At 51.2% G+C, this 25,462-nt stretch overlaps 1 protein-coding gene across 5 annotated transcripts in view; it reads left to right on the top strand.

Moving 5' to 3' along the window:
• LRRFIP1 (LRR binding FLII interacting protein 1) overlaps positions 1 to 25,462 on the top strand; it is a 149,920-nt gene that overhangs the window by 61,794 nt on the left and 62,664 nt on the right. For 4 of the 5 annotated variants that reach the window (XM_007452906.1, XM_007452904.1, XM_007452903.1 and 1 more), the window contains exons 1-2: positions 1,551 to 1,616; positions 20,357 to 20,443. In XM_007452906.1, coding sequence (XP_007452968.1) covers positions 1,551 to 1,616; positions 20,357 to 20,443 — 153 coding nt within the window. Of the gene's footprint in view, positions 1 to 1,550; positions 1,617 to 20,356; positions 20,444 to 25,462 lie in introns of those variants that run through there. The other variant, XM_007452905.1, reaches the window with a different exon arrangement.

The raw sequence follows: 25,462 nt of genomic DNA, 5'->3' as shown, positions 1-25,462 counted from the left end.
GACACATACACCCTTCCTTCCAGAGCCCCCTGCCCTGAAGCCAGAGCGGGAAGGCGAGTGCACACGGGCCTTGTGCTAACGTGTTACCGAGGAGGAGGTGAATGGGGCAGAGTGGGGAATGGGGGGACTGTAACATTTAAATGTATATTTGCGGTCTGTCGAGGATTTCGCTGGAGCCGCCTTTGCAGAGAATTAGGGGCGGGGAGGTGGTCTTTCTGAGAACGGCCTCCGAAAACGTGCCCCCAGGGTATGGGCAGGAAGGGCCCGGGGCCGCCTGTACGCAGGGTAGGAGGCGGGGCGGGGCGCGGAAAGGTTCCAGGCGCCACAGGCAGCGGACTGGGCCGGGGCAGGTTGGCATTCGGATGAAAATCTGCGTCGCTTCCTGCCCGTCGCTTCTGCTTCGGCCTGGCGAGGTCAGGAGACGTTTCGTTGCTTTGCATGTAGAACTGCTAAAGAACGAGCGACGCGAGTTCTGCGGCTGGAGGAGGCGCGTGCTGGGCGGCCGGGGCCCCGTCCCGCCGCTGGACGATCCTCTCCACGCCCTCCCCGCGCGGCGCCCGGCGGGGACCTCGGATCGGCCCCTGCCCCGCACGACCTCCCGCCGGATCCCTGGCCGGTGCAGCCCCCCGGCTCTGAGACGCCGCATCCGCGCCAAACCGCGTTCTTCTGCCGCCGCTTGCGGAGGGGGAGGAGGGCGGGGCCGCACCCGGCCCTCGGATGCTTGCTCTTACCCCCGCGGGCCGCGCGGTGTGGTCGCCCTGGAAGCCGGCCCTTTCTCCGGGTGACGCGTTAGCTGGGTACCCCGACCAGCAGGTGCTGAGGGGCTCGGGAGAGGTAGTCGCGTCCGCAGAAGCTCACTTCGGCCTGAACTTGGAGAACACCTTGGGGTGGGAGCGCAGCACCGACGGCGAGGGGGCCGGGGGCGGGGTCTGAGGGGCAATCCGCCCCACCCCCGCGCGGGCTCCGCCCCGGGGACCCCGCCCCGCCCCGCCCCGCCCCGCTCTGGCTCTTCCACCAGAGGACCCCACCCCTCGCCCAGGCCCCGCGCGGGCGCCTCCCTACTCCTCCCCGGTCTTCCGAGGCCTCTCAGCTCGCCCTCTCTCGGCGGGTGGGTGGGAGGCCGACGGGGGCTGTGGGCGGGGCCGGCTGCGGTCTTTTTTCCCCACCGCCTTTCGGGTGGGGGGCGGAGGAGGGCTGGGTGGTGATTAATAACCGCGCCGCTGGGGCGCGGGGAGGAGCGCTCGCTGAGAACGGGGCGGGCGGGACGCTTGTGGGTGGAGGGCTGGGGGCGGCCCCAGCTGCTCTTCTCCCGGGCTCCGCCACCTGCGCCCCGCCCCTGCGGCCGCACTCCAGCCCCGGAACCGCGGAGGCGCGACCCCGCCTTGGGAAGGACGAGGTTCCCGTCCCGACGCGCGGATTTGTCTCCGGGCAGTAGCCCCGCCGTTCTCGGCATGTGGCTGCGCTGAGAGCCGGCCCGCTCGCGGATCCGGGGAGCCGGGCGTTGGCTCCCTTTCCCTGCTGTGTGAGAAGGTGGACCTGCAGCCGACAGGATGACCAACCCTGCGGCCGCGCAGAACCAGGAAATAGACTGCCTGAGCCCAGAAGCTCAGAGACTGGTAAGAAGAAAACACATTTTCGAAACTTTTGGTTCTGATTGCCAGTGTTTGGTCCTTATTGATGTTCTAGGAGCCAAGGGCAGGCGGCACCTTCCGCCGCAATCATCTGTGCCCTGGGAGGTGTGGGGCTGCCTCGCCTGGCCGGGGACCCCCTTAAACGAACGTCCCCACGCGAGCATGGGCGGGGGTGCGGTGGCCTGCTCTCGGTTCAGTTCACGGCTCGGTGTGCGCTGCTCCCCCCCCCCCTCCGCCACGCCGCTTGCGCCCTGGAAAGCACATTTTCCTGGGCAACGCCCCTCAGCAGGACGGAAAGGAACTTAGTTTGGTCCCCTCTGCCCGCAGTTACGGCCTTTTGACGGGCTCTGCCCAGCTGTGTGACTCGGCCGCGGATCCAGCCGAGGTGTGAGACCTGCGCGTGGTCTAGAGTTTAGCTCAGAACTGCTAGTTTGATGTTTTACAAAATACAGCACCTAGGAACTGGTGCCCAGAGGCGGTGCCCTCGCTCTGAGGCTGGCGCCCCCAGTGGCTGGGTGGCTTGGAGCAGAGCATTTACCCTGCGCTGGGCCTTAGAACCAATGGGTTGCACCCGGTTTCTTTAGTTCCCCCAAGGACCCCAGTTCCCAGATCCACTTTGGCTGGTCTCCTGGGGTCGCCGGGTCCGGAGGGGATCCTCCCTCCGGGGGATTTTGCAGTTATCCGGCTCAACACCCAGCGTTGGAACCATGGATTGTGGGAGTAGTTTGGCGTTAAAATCGGGCAGGGGGTGAGGTGGGGAAGGTTTGTAACTACTCCTTTCATGTGGCTTGATGAGGAATGGGAATATTTAAAGGTGAAAGGGCGTAGTTTGGAAAAGAAGCACATCATTAAGTTAGTACTGAAGACAGGGAGAGAGAGACCCTAGATTTCCACTTTATCCGGCCTGTGTGGAACCTTGATAAAAGTGTGAGCCCCAAATAATCACTCCTTCACCAGGTAGGAATTAATCACCTACTGAGTGTTTGTGGAAGATTCAAGATGAATAAGACTGCCCTGCCCTGAGCTTCCCGGTCAGCACCAGAGAGGGCTGTAGAAATAGATTCTGATGAATACACACTTGAAAATTACACTTCTTGTGGAGGACAGGCGGGTGGATATTTTTAAGGTCCTCGTTAGTGTGCTCCTCTGACCTGACATAACGTTCCACCCCTGGACCAGACCTTTGGAGCTGGTTCCTACCCCTTAACCTACTTGGGAACCTACAGAGAGATCCTTGAATCACCATCAGGGAAGGGCCCTTGGAAGAAAGAAGGATGGGAATGCCGCTGAGAGGTGCCCAAGCTCCCGAGGAGCCGCCTAGGCAAACCATAGATGGCAAGAACAGGCTGATGTTAATCCTGGGCAAAAGATTTGAGCTCAGAGGAATGAACTGCTGGGCAAGGAGAAGAAATGAGTGACCATGGAGAACAGGATGTGAGGAAGAGAGCGCCAGGCCATCAGAGGCAGGAGTAGAAATAACACCTGTCACCCGAAGGCGCTGGCGGCACGGCCTCATTAACCCTTAACCCTGGACTGGATCTGGTTGAGATGCATGCTTCACAGAGACGCTGCTGGGAGTTGGTGACAGTAGAGACGGGAACAGCTGCTGATTGAGGAGGTGCTCGGTGGGCACAGCCCACCTTCTCCTACCCCGAGTTCCAGGATCCAGTAAGCTCTGAAAATCAGAAGTTGTTTCTCTTTTTTGTAAGTTGTTAGCAGGATTCATTTGGCAGTGATGGGAGGTTATTCGCGGCCCCCAAGTCTCATCTTATTGTAGGTATCTGTGCCAAGGTCCCCAGGTCCCATTTGGCTGATGGGAGGCTATTTTCAGTCTTTATTCTTCTCAGTGTGAATATTCATACATTTCTCTGCAGCCCTGTTAAGGTTCTTGACTAAGGGCTGTTACTCTGGGTTGTTACAGAATATATGGTGTATGCATCTCGTTACCTTTCTAAAATCCAAAAATGTTGATTTCTGAAACACATTTGGTCCTAGGGGTTTTCAGTAATCAATTGTGAACTTGCTCAAGTAAATAGCAGCAAAAACTTTTTTAGCGCAGGACTGTTTTTTGAGGTTAATGGTTGAAAAGGAAACCGTTGGGCTTCCCTGGTGGCGCAGTGGTTGGGAGTCTGCCTGCCAACGCAGGGGACGCAGGTTCGTGCCCCGGTCCGGGAAGATCCCACATGCCACGGAGAGGCTGGGCCCGTGAGCCATGGCCGCTGAGCCTGCGTATCGGAGCCTGTGCTCCGCAACGGGAGAGGCCACAACAGTGAGAGGCCCACGTACCGCAAAAAAAAAAGAAAAGAAAAGGGAACAGTTGCTGAAGGACCAGTGGGGTGGGATGTGTCAGAAGGAGTCGCCCCGCAGCCACCCTGGGCGATAGTGTTCCAGCGGGAGAGCAGTGGGCATTTCAGATTGGCTTGTGCTGGCTTGTGTTCTGTGCCCAGAGACCCTGTGTCCCGGGAACAGGGGTCACCAGGGGAGGAGGAGGGCCGGGGCCACCTGGGTGTGAGGCCAGAGCTGGGGTTGGCAGGAGGAGATGGACTTGTCCAGCTCCATCTCACCGGGCAAAGAAAAAAGCAGGATCCGAGCAGGAAGTCCAGGCTCCTTGCAGGAGAGGACAGTGTAGAAACCATGTTTCTTTAACTTTTGTAACTTCCCCATGTTCCTGCCGGGTTATGTCACCTCTGGTAGTTTTCCACATACTGATTAGCACTAAGTCCTCACAGACGACCAGCCCCATTCTGAGAGAGGCTATCAGGGTAGAACATGAACCCCCAAGTCTCATCTTACTGTAGGTACCAGTGCGCAGGTCCCCAGGTCCTGGTGGCGAGGGGACATGTGGATGAACGGGGGTGGGTGAACACAGTGCTGGGGGCCGACCCTGCTGGGCTCAACAGGAGACCTTTGAGTATTGGAATCATGGTTTGCTTTGCTTCATTTTCCCAAACATTTAAGATATAAAAACAGTAAGTTAGGTCTTTTCTCATAGTAGTAAGAGTGTCCCACTAGGACAAAGGTGGAGACTCAACTTCCCTTTTTCTTTAAGGGTTAGTTTCTGTTCAGCCGGAGCTAATATCAAAGTAGTGGAAGCCTCCTTAGCAAACTTTTTGTAAACCCTGCCGTCTAAACTGCCACTTACAGTGAGCACAGGAAATCGAGTTATTTATAGCAGCTGAAGTGTTTTCAGGCAAAGTTGATTGGTGTATTACCTGGTAGAGTGAGGTTCTTATCTGGTTTCTACAGAATTATGAGGCCACAAGTTGGTGCGATGTGTTTGCTCCTCAAAAGGCAGCGTTCAAGAGGAAATTCTTATCCCTGAAAAATCAGGCTGTGTGACTCAGCAAAAGAAATGTGTTGTTGTTTTTTGTTTCTGGAACCCACAGACTTTATTTATTTATTTATTAAACATCTTTATTGAAAGGAAATGTTTATGACTAGTTACTCATATGCCAGTGTTTCCAAAATATCTGACCATATTTAAAAGTTTTAATCTTGGAGCCCCATTGGCCATAAGGTTCGAAATACTAACCTGTTAAGGCCGTAAGCCTGTTACGTCTCACTGTGTGTTAGATGTGGGTCAGGGAGAAGAGGAACTTTTATTTACTTTACTGCTTTTACTCTGGGCCACCCCACTTTTACTCTGTGTGTGTGTGTGTTTTAAAGCAGCTTATTTCCATATTTTCATGGAATGGATTTACCAGAACTTTCATTATTCAGACACAGTCTAGATAAAATTAAGTAAATGAACTCCTTCTGAGTTAAACAAAGCACTATTTTGACTACGTCCAAGATTAAGTGATTCAGAATTGCCACGTGCTTGATTGCATACCACCCACTAAAATCCCCTTTCTGCGCCTCATGTATTCATTTGGGGGAGGGCCAGAGTTTCAAGTGCTTTTCTCCTTAATACTGTAACTTGACAACTTTAAAGCCATATAAATAGTTTTGTTTGGACGTTAAAGTACAACTACTCTAGTTGTAGTTCAAATGACTGTAAGGAAGATTTACTTTTCGTTTTAACTAAAATGTTTCATTTATATGTTTGTGTAATAGAGCTTATCAAAAGCAACATCATTTCTTTTTTTTTTTTTTTTTTTTTTTTTGCGGTACGCGGGCCTCTCACTGTTGTGGCCTCTCCCGTTGCGGAGCACAGGCTCCGGACGCGCAGGCTCAGCGGCCATGGCTCCCGGGCCCAGCCACTCCGCGGCATGTGAGATCTTCCCGGACCGGGACATGAACCCGTGTCCCCTGCATTGGCAGGCGGACTCTCAACCACTGTGCCACCAGGGAAGCCCCTAAAGCAACATCATTTCTGATCCTCACATCTGTTTTATTTTCTCTGGCCAGTGGGTGTGTAATCTTCCTGTGGAAAGAGAAATAGGAGTGGGCTTTTGTTGCGGGTAGGGAGTCTCCCCCTGCCTCCTCTGACGTTTCCCCAGCACTCTTTCTCCTGGTGAGTGCTTCAGCATGCTTGTCTTCTCCTGCTGCTTTCAGCCTCCTGTGAGCTGAATTCACACTGTCGTCATAGAAGACACTGTGTAGGTAGTAACAGTAGGTAGCATCTCCCAAACCCCTGCCGTGTCAGCCCTGTTAAGTGTTTTCTGTAGAAGTCTTCCCTTCCCCCTTGCATAACCTAAGAGGTGCTTTGGTTATTTCCACTTACACATAAAGAGAAAACAGGCTCAGAAAGTTCAGGGGACTTTCCCAAGGCCACACAGCCAGCAGGCAGTGGGGGCCAGTTCAGACCCAGCCTTGCTGGTTCAGAGCTGGTGCTAATGATGTCACCACCATACACGATGCTCGGGCAGGGTCCGGCAGGCAGTCAGCAAGCATCATTGCTCTTGTCAGGCTCTCTTTTGCAGCCCTGAGGCCTCACAACCCCAGTATCAGGGCTGAAGGGTTTCTTTTTACTAAGACAGGCTGTTAGGACACAAGACCTTGCTCCAGAGTGCATACTGAGAAGTCTTCATTTGATTAACGTTTCCTTTCTACTTCTGGTAGTTTTTCAGACAAAAGAACACTCAATGAACTGTATTTTTTCTAAATAAGGAGAGGAACAGTAGAAATGACAGAGCTGCAGAAATTTTTATCTTTCTATTTTTCATACTGTACCAGCTTTTTAGCTGTCACTTGTGTCAAGCCATGCCGGGAGCTGCTGGGCGCCAGCCTCATTCCTGCGTGCTGTACAGCTCCTACCACCATACAGACAGACAAGCTTGTTGAGGATGGAAATGACGCCTTCTGGCTCTTTCCTAGCTGGTTCCAGGAGAATCACTTGAGCATAGGAAAGGCTGTCAGTAGTTGTGTGCTGCCTACGTGGGAAAGTGTGGAGCTGCTGGAGGGTCCAGCCTTATTCTGAGAAGGAACAGTGTTTAGTGTTTTGTGTCACCTTAAAGGTGTGGAGTTTGCAAGGAAGACCCTGAGTGGAGCAGGTGAAGTGAAGGGTATGGAGCCCAGAGGCATTGGCTGGAGGGAACCTGTCACCTGGAGAGCTGCACAGGTGAGGCCAGGCTGCTCTTACCTGTCACCCGTCGGTCCTGTCGGTCACACACAAGGTTATTTGTGGCCATCACGCCCTTGCTTTTTACTCCAGTATGTTGAAGGAAGTGTGAATATCACTCATCTCAGAAAAAAGTTTAAAATGTATTAACAAGAGAATTTATTTGCATGGAAGATACCGTGCACTGTTTTTGTTCATCAGCTTGAGCGTGGGTCGTTGTTAAGCCAAAGATTGTATTGTGAAGTTTGAATAGGTAAATGTTATTAGTCTGCTGTCGATAAAGGAACATGAATAATTTTGTTCCTGATTAAAATGTTTGTTATTCTGGTATGTTTTTCTGAGAAGCAAAGTCAGGAGATTTCCAGTAGCAAAATGGGGAAAGAGAACTCTATGGACAGTCTCAGGGTGCAAAGAATTCACCCCAGTGTAGAGACATAGCATTTCAGAGGCAAAGGGAGCACCCAGAGATCACGTCACCTGGTCCCCTTGCCCCCGGTATTGAGGGCTAGTGTTCAAAAGTGATGCAGTTTGTCCAAGTTCACATAATGGGTCAGCAACAGAGCCAGTGCTGGTAGCTTGGTCTCGAGACCCCTCTCTGGACAGTCTCTGTCTTCGGAAACTCAGGGCCCCGCTGAGAACACCACAGTCACAGCCGCGAGAGGTAGCTTTTCCACCTGGTCCCCCACGATCCAGCCCCTCACAAGCAGTGACGTAAAGTGGCCCTGCGAGGTAAAGGCTTCTTTGAAGGCTGCTGTTTTATCATTAAAATTCCGTGATCATTTTACAGTCCATAACTCATCTGATTTGATTTTGATGGAAACATATAGTGTTTTAAATAACCAGTTAAACTTTAGTCCTTAACTTTATGTCCTCCAAATCATTAAGTAAAATTGATAACGTGTCTTGTTTATTTTGTGGCTTAAGCACTGGCCCCCAGACCTGTGCCCTGAACCTGTGCCTGGGCTGTTTCAACAAGCATGGCTGTGCAGTAGAGAGGTTCATTCCCCCTCATCCCACCCCGAAGTTTTAAAACTGTGGTTTGCAGCTCTGTCAGACCCAGTGCCCCTTTTTTATAACAAGTTTTTAACATCCTTATTGCTAACCTGAAATGAAGTTCCTAGGTGGTAAAAATCTCCCTTCACACATAATTTCAAGTCAATATAATGTTTTAACTGTAACATTAAAAAGAAATAAAATGAAAGTAAATTGCAGTGACAGAATGTGAATATTGAGAGTAACTCTTGGGAAGGTTCTGAACAAAGCCATGTATGATCTTCCCTTGATTTCCATGCAGATTGCATTCCTGGAATATTCAGTGTATGTTAAAACTACTCAGAATGTATTTTGAATTTATAAGTGAGTTGGAATGAATTTGTAGGTCTGAAAGTTATAATGTGGTTTTTCTATCTGCCTGAGTAGCCAATGGGGAAGTTCCTCATTGTGTGGGCCTGCCTGAGTACGGGATGGTTGGCATACCACGCCCTGCCCCTAAATGCCACCAGTCCCCTCCTCCAGTCACTGTGACTCCCCAGCACCGCCCCCAGCAGTTCCAGAATGCCCTCTCAAGCGTTGGCACTTCCTCCATTGACAACTGTCATCCCAAAGTGCATTCTTCTCTGTGGCCATCATAATTACAGTCATGGCTGTAAAGAGGAGGCCCCCTCGTGGGGGACTTGCCGTGATTGCCGGAGCGAGGAGTTTGGAAAGATGAGATGTTGAGAGTGGAGTAAAATGCACGTGGCAGCTGAGGGACACAGGGGCCGTGGACACATGTGGTACAGAGGCCAGGATCGCCGCTGTTTCTGAGCTGCCAGCTGGTATATGCTCCCTCTCCTGTTCCTGCCTGTGCAGGAGAACACATTGCCCAGTCTGCTTGGTTGCTTTGAACAGCAAACTATTTTTAGAATCTACTGCATATGAGGAGTTGGGGGTTTACATAGCAAACAAAAGTTGGTAGGGGTTGCCACTTCCTGTAGCAAAGTCAACTCAGGAAAATAATAAAGATCAGAGAGGAAATAAATAAAATAGAGATTAAAAAATAGAAAAGATCAATAAAACCAAGAGCTGGTTGTTTAAAAAGATAAACAAAATCCACAAACCTCTAGGCAGGCTCACCAAGAAGAAAAGAGGGAGGACCCAAATAAACAAAAAAGAAATGAAAGAGGAGAAATAACAGCTGAGACCACAGAAATACAAAGAATTAAAAGAGAATACTATGAACAATTATATGCCAACGAATTGGACAACCTAGAAGACATGGACAAGTTTCTAGAAACATACAGCCTGCCGAAACTGAGTCAGGAAGAAACAGCTAATTTGAACAGACTGATGACTAGAAGTGAAATAGAATCTGTAATTAAAAACAAAAAACAAAAAACAACCTCCCCGCAAACAAAAGTCCAGGACTAGATGGCTTCACTTGGGAATTCTACCAGACATACAAGGAGGAACTTACTATAGGTATCCTTCTCAAACTATTCCAAAAAAATTGAAGAGGGAACACTCCCAAATTCATTACCACCCTGACACCAAAACCAGACAAAGACACTACAAAAAAAACAAAATTGCAGGCCAATATCTTTGATGAATATAGATGCAAAAATCCTCAACAAAATATTAGCAAACTGAATACAACAATACATAAAAAGGATCACACACATAATCAGGTCGGATTCATTCCAGGGTTGCAAGGATGGTTCAACATACGCAAATCAATCAATGTGATATACCACATCAACAAAAGGAAAGACAGAAACCACATGGTCATCTCAATAGATGCAGAAAAAGCATATGACTTAATTCAACATTCCATTCATGATAGAAACTCTCACCAAAGTGGTTATAGAGGGGACATATCTCAACATAATAAAAGCCATTTACGACAAACCCACAGCCAACATAATACTCAGTAGTGAAAAGCTGAAAGCCTTCCAGCTAAATTCAGGAACAAGATAAGGATGCCCACCCTCACCACTTCTATTCAACATAGTATTGGAAGTCCTAGTCACAGCATCCAGACAAGAAAAAGAAATACAAGGTATCCGAATTGGAAGGGAAGAGGTAAAATTGTCACTATTTGTAGATTAGATGATACTCTATATAGAGAACCCTAAAGTCTCCACACAGAAACTGTTAGAACTAATAAATGAATTCAGCAAGGTAGCAGAATACAAGATTAATATACAGAAATCTGCTGCATTTCTTGACACTAATAAGGAAGTTATCAGGAAGATAAAGTAAAAAAAAATCTTGTTTAAAATCACGTCAAAAAAAATTACCTAGGAATAAACTTAACCAAGGTGATGATAAGAGTTATCTGCTGGGGCTTCCCTGGTGGCGCAGTGGTTGAGAGTCCACCTGCCGATGCAGGGGACATGGGTTCGTGCCCCGGTCCGGGAGGATCCCACGTGCTGCGGAGCGGCTGGGCCCGTGGGCCGTGGACGCTGAGCCTGCGCGTCCGGAGCCTGTGCTCCGCAGCGGGAGAGGCCGCAACAGTAAGCAGCCTGCGTACAGCAAAAAAAAAAAAGTTATCTGCTGAAAATTATAAAATGTTGATTAAGGAAACTGAAGATGATTCAAAGAAATGGAAAGATATCCCATGCTCTTGGACTGGAAGAATTAATATTGTTAAAATGGCTATAATGCCCAAAGCAATCTACAGATTTAATGCAATCCCTATCAAAATACCCATGACAGAATACCCATAGAACTAGAACAAATAATACTAAAATTTATATGGAATCAAAGAAGGCCCAGAATTGCCAAAGCACTTCTGAGGAAAAAGAACAAAGCTGGAGGCATAACCTTACCAGACTTCAGGCTGTACTACAAAACTACAGTAATCAGAACAGTGTGATATTGGCACAGAAACAAACATATAGACAAGTGGAACAGAGAGCCCATAAATAAACCCACACACTTACGGTCAATTAATCTACAACAGAGGAGGCAAGAATATACAGTGGAGAAAAGACACTCTCTTCAACAAGCAGGCTGGGAAAACTGGACAGCTGCATGTAAATCAGTGAAATTAGGACACTCCCTCACACCATATACAAAAGTAAACTCAAAATGGTTTAAAGACCTAAATATAAGCCATGACACCATAAAACTCGTAGAAGAGAACGTAGGCAAAATAGTCTCTGACACATAGCAATATTTTCTTAGCTCTCCCAAAAGCAGTCTCCCAAGGCAAAAGAAATAAAAGCAAAAATAAACAAATGGGAAGTAATTAAACTTAAAAGCTTTTGCACAGCAAAGGAAACCATAAACAAAAGGAAAAGACAACCTACGGACTGGGAGAAAATACATGCAAAGGATGCGAACGACAAGGGCTTAATATCCAAAATATACACACAGCTCATACAACTCAATAAAACAAACAACCCAACCAGAATATGGACAGAAGACCTAAATAGACATTTCTTCAAAGAAGACATACAGATGGCCAACAGGCACGTGAAAAGGTGCTCAACATCGCTAATTATTAGAGAAATGCAAATTAAAAGCACAATAGGGTATCACCTCACACCAGCGAGAACTGCCATCATTAAAAAGTCTACAAATAGTAAATGCTGGAGGGGGTGTGGAGAAAGGGGAGCCCTCCTGCACTGCCGGTGGGGATGTAAGTTGGTGCAACCACTATGAAGTTTCCTTTAAAAACCAAAAATAGGGAGAGGCCACAACAGTGAGAGGCCCGCGTACCAAAAATAAACAAAAAAAACCCCCCAAAAAACAAAAATAGAGTTGTCATATGATCCAGCAATCCCACTCCTGGGCATATATCCAGAAAAGACAAAAACTCTAATTCAAAAAGATACATGCACCCCACTGTTCATAGCATCGCTATTTACAGTAGCCAAGATATGAAACAACCTAAACGTCCATGGACAGAGGAATGGATAGAAGATGTGGTACATATACACAATGGAATATTACTCAGCCATAAAAAAGAATGGAATAATGCCATTTGCAGCAACATGGAAGGACCCAGATATTGTCATACTTAGTGAAGTCCGACAGAGAAAGACAAATACCATATGATGTCACTTATATGTGGAATCTAATAATAATACAAATGAATCTGTGTACAAAACAGAAACAGACTCACAGACTTAAAAAGCAAACTTATGGTTACCAAAAGGGAAAGGGAGGGAGGGAGGGAGGGAGAACAAATGAGGAGTTTGGGATTAACAGATACTAACTACTGTAGATAAGATAGATAAGCAACAAGGATATATCTTACAGCACAGGGTATTATATTTAATATCTTGTAATAACCTATAATAGAATATGATATGAAAAAAATAACTGAATCACTTTGCTGTATACCTGAAACTAACACAACACTGTAACTCAGTTCTACCTCAAGAAAAAAAGAAAAAAAAAAAGGCAGGTCAGGAAAGGGATTCTGTATCACAGCCTCATGGTTCCTTTGCACTGTCTGCAGCATGTTGTAAATCACTTTCACACGGGGCCGTGTGTGTTCACCAGCGACTCTGAGATTTCAGCCTTGCCCAACAGGAGCTGTAGTCCTTCCTCATTCCCAGGAACAGTCACACGTGGAGACAGAGGGCCCCTGCTTGTTTCTAAACAGAACCGGTTCTTTGTCACACTGCAGGCTTCAACTGCATGATATTCCTATCGTATTCACGTGAGTGAACCTTAAATACCTCCTTTAACTTTTCCCAAGAGGTTATAAACTACAGTGGTAACATATCACGTGGCCTGAAGAAAATTCTGCCATCACAGAGCATTAGGGTCACTGATCCGCACGTCAGTAATGAGCAGTAAGTCTCCCCCGGGCTCTGCGGGGCCGGCTGGGAGCGGCTCCCAGAGCATCATCTCGGTGCCTTTCCAGGCTCCAGGGCTTTCTCCTTCTAGGTGGAGGAAATGACAAAGCAGCTCAGGCCCATTTCTCAAGAGTCGCCCTAGAGTTACGGCTCATAAACCCCTTCCAGCTTCCACGTAGAATTCTGGAACCCCAGGAGCATTTAAGAACAAGAATAAGAACTTTTTCTGGGACTGTGGGGTGAGAGGTTTTGGGATATAGAATTCCACACCATGCTTGAATCCCAGGAAAGCTTCGAAGCTCAGGAAGTATGCAGACAGAGTCGGGACTCCGGAAGTCGTGTGGGGCTTTTTAGAAAGCTGCTGAGACTACGTCCTGGGCACCTCTGTCGTCTCCAAGCAGGCAGGACTGTGGTTCCACCAATGTTTATCGCGTTTCTGCTTTTCGAAGATCATGATGTGGGGTTGAACGGGTAGGAGCCACAAAAGGATACAGATATTTTCAGAGCTCTTAGAGCCCCTGACGTCGCTGGAATTGGGGTGCAGGGTACTGGGGGCGGTGTGTGGTTGCTGCACCCTCGGGCAGTGTCCGCCACTGCTTACAAAACCTCCAGCACAAACAGGAGGTCAGGGAGGAAGGAAGCTGTGCAGGGGCCGGGCTCGGAGGAAAGGGCACGCCTCACCCAGGGCTTTCTCCTCCCATCCTGGTGCATAACTTCTCTTTTAGTTTTGCTCAATCCCCAGGCCAAGCAGGGGGCTGTCCCTGAGTTCCCTGACCCTGAAGAAAGGAGCAGCCGTTGTCTCTGGATGACAGTTATTGCAGCTGGGAGTTTCTGGTGCTCCAAGCAGGAGTCCTGTCAGGGTCACTGGTAAAAGAGGCGTGCGTCTGTTTATCCGCTGACTTTTGTGTCCCGCTCTGGTAGAATCCACTTCTGCTCTGTGGTCCGATCTAGAACTAGAGCTGAGCAAGCCCTCGGCCTAGTGCAGAGACCCATCACCAGAGTAACTCCTGTTTTTGCCAGTGACGTTTTCACATAACCCTCCAGCCTTTCTCCGGCCCAGCCCGGGTCTGGGCCGCCGAGAGAGGGTATTTCAGAGAGAAGCATCACTTTGGTTGTCTACCTCCTCAACCAGCCTGTGCACCCCTGTGGCCGGGCCCTTGGCCGGTGGCCTCCGTGCTTCCGCCCCTGGACCTGCAGGGTGCCGTAGGGCTGGTGTCCCAGACCCTGGCTGGGTGCGCCTGGCTGTTTTTAGCCATTTGTTTAGGAGGCCCTGGGGCTCGGACTTGTGCTTCTTTGTGTGTTTTTAGCATCTCTCAGACCATACATATCACCTTAGTGTCAGAGCGTTGTCTTATTTATCTCTGGTAAAATTAAATGTAAAAGTGGAACTTTGGAATCAAGGGTTCACCTTTTTAGAATTATTAGGAGGCGACTTTGGTGATAAAAGGAATCTTCTCTTCCCAACCATCTCCACCATCAAAGGGTGCCTTGCTTGAAAGCCCCATGTCTGTAAAGCTCTGTTTATGAGGTTCCAGGTCAGGACGGTAGGATCCTGGGGGACTGTGTCCCCTGTGAGGGGGCCGGGACTCTGGCGATTGTTCCCCACCAACACTGGGCGGTCCTGAGAAAGCCAGGGAGCCTGCATCTCGTCAGAGGAGGCCCGGCTGGGTCAGCTCCTCCCTAATCCTGGAGGTGCGCGGGAACAGGGAGGGGGGCTCGATGGTGAGGGCTGGGGGGCAACACTGCAAGGGTTTTTAGCGATGGCGCCAGGCAACCTTCTCGCAGCAGTGAGCCTGGCCTTGGGGATTCTTCATTTCTTTCCTTCCCTCTCTCTCTCCCTTTCAGCCTCTGCTCCCTTCCCCCACCCCCTTCCTTCCTTCAAAAAATGTTTGCTCTTTATTATGAAAAACGTCAAACATACCCAAGCGGAGATGGGATAACAGAAAGCAGAGGTCGTCGCACTGGGGGGAGCAGCCGGCTCCCTGGGGGCGGGTTGAAGCCCAGACTGGCCGCACCCGAGGCCCTGACTCAGCGGGTCTGGGGTGGGGCTGGAGACTCTGCATCTTTCACAAGCCCCAGAGGCTGCCGCTGGGGCACAAGGGCCCCCCTTCCTGCCACCAGCCCCACAGCTGCCAGCCTACAGCCACTTTCCCCACCTGAGCGAGGTCGTATCACGTCATCCTTGAATGTCTCAGCGTGTATCTCAACAAAGATGCTCTTGGGCCAAAAAAGGAGGATTTGGGGTCCGGAGCTACGCCTGTTCCAGAGACCCTTTCGAGGACGGTGGGCTGAGGGACGAGCAGCTGGACCGGCCCGGCCACCAAGCTCTGGGTGGGAGCGCGGCCCTGCCAGCGTCGTGCAGTTACAGCGAGCAGGCCGGGGGCTAGTAGCCAGTGGAAGACCCACTGACCTTGACCTCCAGTGGGAGCTGAAGGACGACGGCTGACAGCCATTGCGGGCAGGGGGAGGGGGAGCCTAGGAAGTCTCGTTTCCCAAACCTTGCTTTGCAGCCTTGTGCAGTTCATCGTTTGTGCCCTAAATGCCATAGTCCGTCTCCTTGGCCCCATCCTTTCTCTTAGGCCATTGTCGTCTCCCTTGAGGTTGGGAGCGCGGCGAGCAGGGGGTCAGGGTGGAGAAATGCCCCACCTCCGAGGCCGGAGGCATCAGCAGACCATGTGCCCGGGTTCGGGTTTGGGTGAGTGGCATCCGACGTGGCGCAGGCTGGCTCCTGGGGCCGCGTGGGCCTCCTTGGGACCCTGGGCACCTGACGTTCCCTCCAGGGCCCTCTCGCCTCTCCGCCCGGCTTCGTCCTTGGCACATGGTTCATGTTCTCAGGCTCCCCCCCCCCCCCCCCCCCCCGCAGGCTGGCTCCTGGGGCCGCGTGGGCCTCCTTGGGACCCTGGGCACCTGACGTTCCCTCCAGGGCCCTCTCGCCTCTCCGCCCGGCTTCGTCCTTGGCACATGGTTCATGTTCTCAGGCTCCCCCCCCCCCACCCCCACCCCCCGCTCAGAAGCAGCCTCTCCTCACTTCCTGGGTCTCATGCCGCCCTCCCCACCCCGCCCCTGGTCCCCACGTTCAGCCAGAGTCACGTTTCTAAAGCGAAAGTCAGACCCCGCTGTGCTCTGCCTTCTTCAGACCCGTCAGTAGTTCCGCGTTCCTTCAAGATGAGGTTCCAGGTAGCAGGGCTGAGGCTAGCGCAGGCAGCCGGGCCCTCGGGACTCCGCCGCCCCGCCCTGGCCCCTTGCCGCCCACGCCCCCCAGCCTGGCCTTCTCTTCTTTGCCCCATGGCGTTGGCTTCGGGCCCCCGTCCTCCAGGACGCCTTCCCGACACCCGGACGAGTTGCGTTCGCCTCCAGAGCAGCCCCAGCACGGTTTCTCACCCACTGTAGCACTTGTCACTTGTACATGGTCCCCGAGAGCTTTGTGTGCACCCCCTGAGACTGGGGCCCCAGACTGCATGTTGAAAGTCCTTCCCCTGCGGTTTCGGCAGTGCTGCGAGGCCTGGGCTGGAGTGCTGATGGCCAGGAAGCTGCAGTCCCCTACAGGCGAGGGACAGAAAGTGAAAGTGTGCATTTGGAGACTCAAACAGTGTGAGCTGGCTGTGACCTCAAGCGTGTGAGTTTATATTTTACAAAAGCGTCAGTCCGCAACGGATTTGTCCTGCATCACCGAAGCCCTGGCCGGGGGCACACCGACCCCTGGAACCGCTCGGTTGACGGTTTGCTACTGGAGGGCAGGGCTGGGCCTCCCTGGAAAGTTTGGGGGGAATGAACTCGTGCCTGCAGGTCACCAGGGTGGACCATCGCTATTTTGTACTTTCTGTTCATTGAACGACTGATCTTTCAAACATTTCCTCTGATGCTGTCTTAAATGAACATCATCTGTGATGCTCTGTGTCTGGCTGTTTTGTGTTCTTGGCAGTGTCGGCATTTTAGAGTGAATTGTGTTGTCAAAGCTCCATGTGGTTTTTCTTTTAGGCATCTCAGGTTGTGTTGGGGTTATTCTGCTGATACTGGTTTTGTGCTAATGAAGTTGCCTGTGCATAGGTTTTGTGCCCCTTCAGACGTTGGCTTGTGTATCTGTTAGCTTTTAGCCAGAGTCCCAGAAGCAAGCATGGTTGTTACCACTTCCTGTGTTATGAGAGCCTTGTTCTCCACATATGAGTCATGTAAGAATCCTGTGAGATGGAGGTGCTTCATATGGTGGTGACTGCAAGCATTTGAAACTGTACTGAATTATTTATCTCCTTTCCACATTCTAATCTAAGGTGAAGCTTGACCATATCGATCTGTCTTCAGGGTTGGCTAGCTCGTGTCCTCACAGGGAGCTTGTCCTGTAACTTGATTCATTCATGTGGTCCCTTTGTCAACTCAAGCCCAGGTCCCTCAGGTCGGGGGTTGTTCTCATGGACAGGACAGACACGCTGGGTGGACGTGAGGACCAGAGAGGAGGTGGGCCATGACGGGAGCCCTTTGCTGGCGGGTAGAGGCCCACCAGAGTAGCTGGGGTCTGATGGGACATGATTTTGGAGGCCTGCCAGTCTGGTGGGGAGGCCGTCTCAGGTGGCAGGGACCACCTGCTCAGAGAGGTGGTCTCTTCGAGGATCTTTGCTCCAGTCCCAGGAGGAGTTCGAGCAGAGTAGGGGTCTGGCCGGACAGGCTGGGGAGGAGGTGGGCGTGCAGGGGCTTGGGCTCCTTAGTCACAGAGGCACCCATGCTGTGTGAGCAGGAATCATCCCAGACCTCACCACCTCGTGTCAATCGTCTGCTGATGCGGGACAGATACCCACAAATGTGGCAGCTTAGAGCAACACACGCCGATTATCTAACAGTTCCCGTGGGTCAGGAGTTTGGGCACAGTCTACTGGGTCCATCTGCTCAGGGTCTCCCGAGGCTGCAGTCAAGGTCTCGGCCAGGCTGCATCCGTTCTGGAGCTCAGAGTCCTGTTCCCAGCTCACGTGGTTGTTGGTGGCATTCACGTCCTCCTGTTGCAGGACTGAGGTCCCATTTTCCTGCTGGCTGTCAGCTGGGCCGCTCTCATTCTTTGTCATGCGACCCCTCACAGGCCCTCTCACACGTGGCAGCTTGCTTTTGCCAGGCCGGCAGGAGTCTCTGTCTGACCTCCAGGCCCACTTTTCCAGGGCTCACCTGATGAGGTCAGGCTCACCCTGGAGCTCTGTTTTGATGAACTCAAAGTCAGCTGACGAGGGACCTTCATTACTAGTGCATTTCTCTTTGCAGTATAATGTAACCCAGTCACGGGAGTGACATCTGTCATACTCACCGTTCTGGCCACACTCAAGGGGAGAGGAGAATGCAGAGCATGTACAGCAGTGACGGGAGTCTCGGAGACCATCCTAGAATCCTGCCTGCCACACACCTCTCTCCCCTGTGCCCCTCTGGCAGCCCCTCCTGCTTCCAGCCTCTTTCTCACGTTCTCACTCCCCCACCCGTCTCTTCTTCCTCCGTGCCCCTCCCTTCTCTTTTCCTAAATCCCCTCGCTGTTCCTCACCGTCCCCTCCCCAAGCTGATGGGCTGTGGCTGCCTGGCACACCGGCTTAGAACCTGGGCCAACAGCCGGGGAACCCAGGAAGGGCTGGAGAGGCAGCTGCACTCGGCGTGGACGCAGACCTCTTGCTGGCCCGTTGATGGGGCTATAGGGAGTCAGTGTACCCACATGTCAGTCTATCGAACCTTCCCCTCCCCTCCCCTCCTCTCCCCTCCGTTTTGTCTGGATCTTTTTATAGACCCTGAGCGAGTGGCTCATCACACAATGTAACATGGTTTAGAAAATTGAAAATGGCAATGAGGTATCAAAGTTCTGATGCAGTTGTGATTTTTGACATCCTTGATTTGAAGGACCTGGGCTTGGGTTGATAAGGAAACCACATGGGGCTTCCCTGGTGGCGTAGTGGTTGGGAGTCCGCCTGCCAATGACGGGGGCACGGGTTCGTGCCCTGGTCCAGGAGGATCCCGCATGCCGCGGAGCGGCTGAGCCTGTGAGCCATGGCCGCTGGGCCTTCGCATCCGGAGCCTGTGCTCCGCGGCAGGAGAGGCCGCGGCGGTGAGAGGCCCGTGTACCGCAAAAAAGAAAAAAAAATTAAATAAAGAAACCACATGAACAAAGCGGGTTATAGAATAAATTCCTTATGAGGACATTAGCTAGCTAATCTTTGACAGATCAGCTGTGGTCAGTTTTCAACTTAGATTAGAACTTAGAAAGAAGATGAGTTTGTAGTTCTGTGCAATATAATTGTGGGGTGAGGGTGAGGGACGTCCTTGACATGAGGAGCCACGGTCCTGGTAGGAGCCTGCGGTACAGGGTGCCTGGCCTTTGGGAAGAAACTGGACAACAGGACATTTGGACCACCTCACTGCTTGCTGGCCCCAATGGCCACATCAGAAGCATGTGGCCGTCTCCAAAGGCCCCGTTTTAAGATGACCTAGGGAACAGCGAAAGCTGTCAGAACTGTTGGAAGAATCACAAGTGTATTCCCATAAAAAATTAAATGGAAAGGATGGATTTGTTTGACACCAGAAAACCTGGATCCTGGTCCCCTTGCACCGTTCACCTCACTGGGCCGTTGTATCACCTGCGATAATGAATAAGTTTGAGATTTGTAGAATGCAAAACAGGGTTCAAGTGCCAGGTCCGACGACGTTGGTTGGTCCTGGTCAAGCGTTTTAGATGCTCTTGAGTAGAAGAGGGCAGATCAGCTGCAAGTTGACAGGTAGTTAAATGGAGCCAGATTTTGTTTTAATGTAACAGCTGGAACCACTCTGCTCTGGTGGAGGATGTCTTGCTTGAGGAAAGATGGGCTTCCCAGGGCTCAGGTGCTGAAGGGGCAGCTGGGGGGCAGTGGGGAGTAGTGAGGGGTGACAGGACAGGAGTTCTGGAAAGCAGGGGCAGAGTCTCAGCCCTGTGACCTTGGATAGGTCTGGTGGCCTCTCCGGGCCTCTCCTTCCTGGTCTGTAAAGGGAGGGGTTCAACCAGTGACCTGGGGTCTTGTCCAGCTCTAGTGCTTTGCTCCGTGCACTAATCTGTCACCGCTCCAGAGGAAGGCAGACCACCCAGCCCTGCCACTTGTGGGCTGTGTGACCGTGGGCACCCTACCCTCTCTGTGCCCTAGTTCCCTTATCTATTAACTGGGTATGGTAACACCATCTCCCCAATAGGGCTGTTACGAGGAGTCCATGGCATAATGTACACAAAGCCCTCAGAATAGCACCCATTGGCATTTAGTAAGCGGTCAATAAAAGGGAGCAATCGTGACTACTGTAACTATGGTGACTGTGATTCCTGGACCCTTTTAACGCTTACAAGTCTGTGTTACTATTTATTAACCTCTAAACAAGAGCATCATGGTTAACCGTGTCCTGGACAGGAGCCGCTGGTCTGTCTCCTAATGCCATCTCCGGGTCTGTTGCAGGCGGAGGCCAGGCTGGCGGCAAAGCGCGCGGCACGAGCAGAGGCCCGAGAGATCAGGATGAAGGAGCTGGAGCGGCAGCAAAAAGAGGTAACGTGGGGCTCCTCGTCGGTTCTCGAGGGAGGGTTCCTTCCAGGCAGAGCCGGCCGCGCGGGGGCACCTGCCCCTCTGCTGTTGCTCTCGATTTGAAGGCACCTGTGCCTGTGACGTTGGTTCAAGGTCAGGCCAGGGCATGGCATAGCATACGGATGCCAGATGGCCCATCCTGGACACTCAACCTGTCGGATCCTGGGACGAGCCTCCGCACAGAGCACGTGCCCACCTGCATCTCCCCGGCCCAGCCTTCTGGCCAGGAGCCAAGAGGTGCTGGCTCTGGACGTGAGGTTCTAGCTGTTGAGCTAGAATGCCTGTCTTCTGAATTAAAATGTGAAAGAAGAACAGGTTATTATTTATTTAGGCTAATCAGTCTCGTTTAAAATACTTTCCCTGTGGTTTTTACACTTTTTCATAGGTTTCATGAGGCCTGAAGCCCGTGTGTGATAAGAGAGAACAGAATAAACACTGGATGAAATAACCAGGAAAGAAACTGTCCTCCTGGGAAGGTGGATAGTAATGTGTTTGCACACCTGTTAATGCTGTTTGCTACTTTCTTTCACCACCATGAGCCGGAGCCAGAAGCCACATGGGCAGCGTGAGGCTCTTTCACTCGCAGTTCAAGGGGTGGGCTTTCCTGTGACCTTGAAGCCCACGCAGCGAATGAGCGAGTCCCTCTCCATGGTCTCCGCCATCTCCCGTGGGCCTCGGCCTCGTGGGGTCTGGGGAGCAGCCGTGCCAGGCCCACCGGCGGCTCTGCTTGTTTGGAAGATTTGAATGTATTGTGTTGGAGAGGTGGCCAGCTGCTTTCCCCAGGGATGATTTTTGTACTCAGAGTCTGGTTTGGTTCAGGTAGCCAAATTTTCAAAGTCGAACCGGTGTCTTAAAACTTGGGAGGTTTCAGATAAAAAAGTCTGGATTTCCAGTTTCTCCTAAAACCACTGCAGTTTCTGCCAGGTTCCCAAGGTCACATTCCCTGTAGAGGCGAGGTATTCACTGTCGTCCCCTGCCTGACTGCGGGGTTTGCCACTCAACGTGTGTACTCGGGGCGAGGGGCGTGGCCATGCTTGAACTTGAGGAGGAAACCTCTCCCATGGGGCTCCAAGAATCTGTTGAAGGTTACTAGAAACTCAAGCCCAAGGGGTTAGTTAGGAGAGTCATACCTGGGTCCTGATGATGGGAGGGCGGGGCCCCCAGAGTGATGGGGATGGAGGGGACATGTCCCTGAGAGAAAGGCCACACAGCATGCCAGCGGTGATGTTGGGAAGTGGCCCGAGCAGAGGGGCAGCCCACACCTCGACCGTATTTTAGGCATCACTTGGGGATGTGAAGAAGAAATACTCCTATGGGGAGTATTTGGACTGGAAGGTGGAGAAAAGGGACAGGTGTTGTTGTTTTGTAGACCTTTGTCACTTAACCTGTCTTAGACAGTGTCACCTGGGCTTTAGGAATCACCCTGACAGCAGCCAACAGCCGGGCACCAGACTCTGACATAAAGAGTCCTCGTTGGAGGCCACCTAATGGAACAGTTCTCTTAGCCTGGACTGGTTTTTAAGTTAGAGATTTGATTGATTGATTGGTTGATGGATTGAGCCGAGCCGTGTGGCTTGCGAGATGTCAGTTCCCCGACCAGGGATCAAACCCGGGCCCCAGCAGTGAAAGCGCTGAGTCCTAACCACTGGACCGCCAGGGAACTCCCTAAGTTAGAGATTTTAAATAGCAAATTGATTTTTCACACTGCCTGGCATCAATGTCTGTTTAGAATATCCCTGTCCATTCAGTAGCTACTTGCAAAGCCCCCGTGTGTAGCACACTGCCAGCCCCTCCCCTCTGCTTTGGAAACCAACTGGCAGGGAAGCTTGGGCGTTAATGCAGTGGCTTCATCACAGTTTGTGAGGCGAGGCTGCATTCTCCAGCACCAGCAGAGGCTCATTCGTTCATCTGCTTCCCCTGCTTCCCCTCCACCCCCCAGTCTTTTTCAAATTAAGGCCTTAAAAGAGCTGTAAGAAGAATTTTTCAAAATACATTGTTGCCCCTCCAGGTTTTGCCACATTTGACTGAGTGGCCTCCTGGTAGTGTTTCTGGTGGCCTGTGGCCGTCCCCTCCGCTCTGTTGGAGCTGGACCACTGGACTCGGGAAAGATGACCTTGAACCTGTCAGGGGGGCCTGCCTTTGGTTTTCTTGGTAGTGTTATCAATGATAATCATTTTATCATTTGTCTCACAAGTGAGAGAAAGTTACTCTCACAAAGGTAAAATTTCTACAAACTCAAGGCCAAAATGAATTACATAGTATATACATACATATCTATCTTCCAAATTATAATATATTCTAGCCTTAATTATGGGCAGAATTGAATTAAATATATAGTTGATAACCTAAGCAGCCTATTACAGAGTTCTCTGGCAGAAGTTCTTGATTTAGAAAATGAAAGTTAAGAGGAATTCGGCTAAGTAAGAAACCATTTATTTGAAGGGCCTCCTTTCAAAGCAAAGCACCCTTTTCCCCCTTGGAGTCAAAGAAAGTCCCCTCCCATTGCATTTAATTCTGCGGAGTGATCTGCTGCTGAACTCCTGCACTTCAGTTGCAATATTTCAAGTCGCAAAACTGCAGTTGCTACCCAAAGATGGGAAACTAAGTCAGGGCCATTTAATCTTGGTATCATTAAATGGGCCTTGGATGTCGGTGGCGGGGGGACCGTGTGGAGGGTCCCCCGCCACCTGCCATGCCAGGCACAGCCCTGCCCCTCACAGCAGCCTCACCAGGCCCTGGGAGCCCCACTGTGCTCTCAGGACAGGCCCGGCAGGAGCTGAGATTCAAGCCCAGCTCCTGTGCAGCGTGGCCTGCCCTGGGGTGTCTGGTGCCTGCTAAGGACCTCGGGCTTTGCAGAGAAAATTTGATTAAAACCTGGGAAATCCGATGAAAAATGCCGTAGTTTGCCTCACTCGGTCAGACACACAGTGTCTTTGGTTAGTAGACGGCATTAGAATCTTGAAATTCTTTTTTTTTTTTAAATTTTATTGAAGTTAGTTGATTTACAGTGTTGTGTTAGTTTCTGCTGTACAGCAAAGGGATTCGGTGACACATATACAAACATTTTTTCATATTCTTTTCCCTTATGGTTTATCACAGGATATTGAATGTAGTCCTTGTTGTTTATCCATTCTCTGTATAATAGTTTGCATTGAAATTCTTTATTCTTGCGGTAAAGACACTTGGGTGGTTCACAGGGATGAGAATGTTTTGTCATGATTCGAGTTCCGTGGAAGGTCTCGCCCAAGAACAGTTTGCTAATTGGGTGCCTGCAGCATTCAGCCACCGCGGAGATGCTTTCAGATGTGGGAACACATTTCCAGGGACCTTTCTCAGGATCAGGCCGTGTGCCTGATGGCTCAGCCCCACGCTGTGAATTATCTGGGTGCAGAATGACACCCTGGGTGGGGGGGCCTGTATCGGTCAGGCAGGAAGCAGAGAAAGTAACTCCAGGCAGCACGGTGGGTGAGTGCAGATGCTGAACGAAGAGCTGCAGGTGGGGAAAGCCAGGACGGGCAAGAAGGCCTCGTGGGTGATGAGAGTCAGATGGCGGAGGCCTGGAGGATGGAGAGAGGGCCCCGGGTCTGCCTGGTGGCTTGTATCGATGTGTTGAGCCCAGGAGCACTGTCTCATACAAAGGACAGTTTTGCTATCATAAATTCAGTGTGCTTGGGACAGGAGCGCATTGCCATTTAAAGCGTGTGTCTGCTTCCTCAAAAAAGCGATTTGAAAGGTTTAAAATAAAATACGCATATCTTTTATTCGTAGTCAGAGAGAGATCTGAGGTGGGGCGGGGGGCCTGGCAGGGACCTCCTGGAGCCCCTGTCGTGTGGCGGTGCCGGGACTGGGTGCTGTCACAGTCTGGAGAGGGGTCTGTCCGGGTTTTATTGACAGGCGAGGAAGACGGACCTTAATTAGACGGTTTTCCCAGAAGCTGAGTGAGTGGCTGGCCAGGATTCAGATCTGGACCTGGAAATGCTGCAAAGCTTGGAGTCTTCCCATTACATCCTCTGCCTCCAGATCAAGTGTATAACCAACAGTGAAAACAAAGGGCGGCGTCAGTGTGTTACCCTTGGGATTAACCTTGGCAGAGAGCACGCTGCCACTCGCCACCAAGGCGGGGGAAGATCCACGTAGTCCTTAGCGTTTTGCAAGCAGACGTGCACCTTGAAAAACAAGTTTTTTCCTTGGTGCTGATTCAGGGCTCGTCATATAAACACAGAAAGGACCTTTGTGTCTGCGGAGTGTTACCAAGAACACGGAAGCAGCAGCTGTTCGTCTAGCTGATTCTTGACGTGACCTGTGTCCCGGGCTCGGGGAGTGAGCACGAGTGGGCCCGTGGGTGCACATGGGCGTTCGTGTGCACATCTATAGAGAGAGGAGACAGGCAAGCTTGCAGGTTTGGGGACGCGCTTTTAGGACTGAGGATGGTGTACAGACAACATCCCTCGGTCTCCCCTCTGCATATCACATCTCCGGGCCTATTATTAGAAATAGCACCACAATCTGAGGTTATACAATCTGATAGCCCAGGCACTGGCATTTTAAGTTGTTGATTAAGTGGAAATGAATATGCTTTGGGAGACCCGTGTTTAACTAGTAGGGTTGATATTTTGGTGTAAAAATTGAGAAACACAATCCCTGTTTGCACCAGCTGGCGAGCCGCCCTACCTTTGCACAGATGCTTCTGAGCAGGACCAAGGCTTTCCTTAACAAGGAGGTCAGCTCGGCTGCAGGCAGACGCAGGCTGTGAATGCCTGGAGAGCACTGACGATCGCTGGGGGCTCGGGAGAGCAGGAAGCTGGCAACACCACTGGGGGGTGTCAGAGATGGGTCGTGGTTGAAGCCACACTAGTGCCTGGGACCCTCCAAGGCCAGCATGAGAGTGCGCACAGAGGAGAGGTGAGAAGTGTCATCAGTGCTGGAGGAGTGTAGACCTGTCATAAAGCCCCAGCAGACCCTGAGGACATGGGGGCCTCGAGC

Source organism: Lipotes vexillifer, unplaced genomic scaffold, assembly GCF_000442215.2.
Source record: "Lipotes vexillifer unplaced genomic scaffold, Lipotes_vexillifer_v1.1 scaffold652, whole genome shotgun sequence".
Taxonomy (NCBI): domain Eukaryota; kingdom Metazoa; phylum Chordata; class Mammalia; order Artiodactyla; family Lipotidae; genus Lipotes; species Lipotes vexillifer.
Note: the sequence above shows the minus strand (reverse complement) of the source record. Positions and strands in the feature narration are given on the sequence as shown.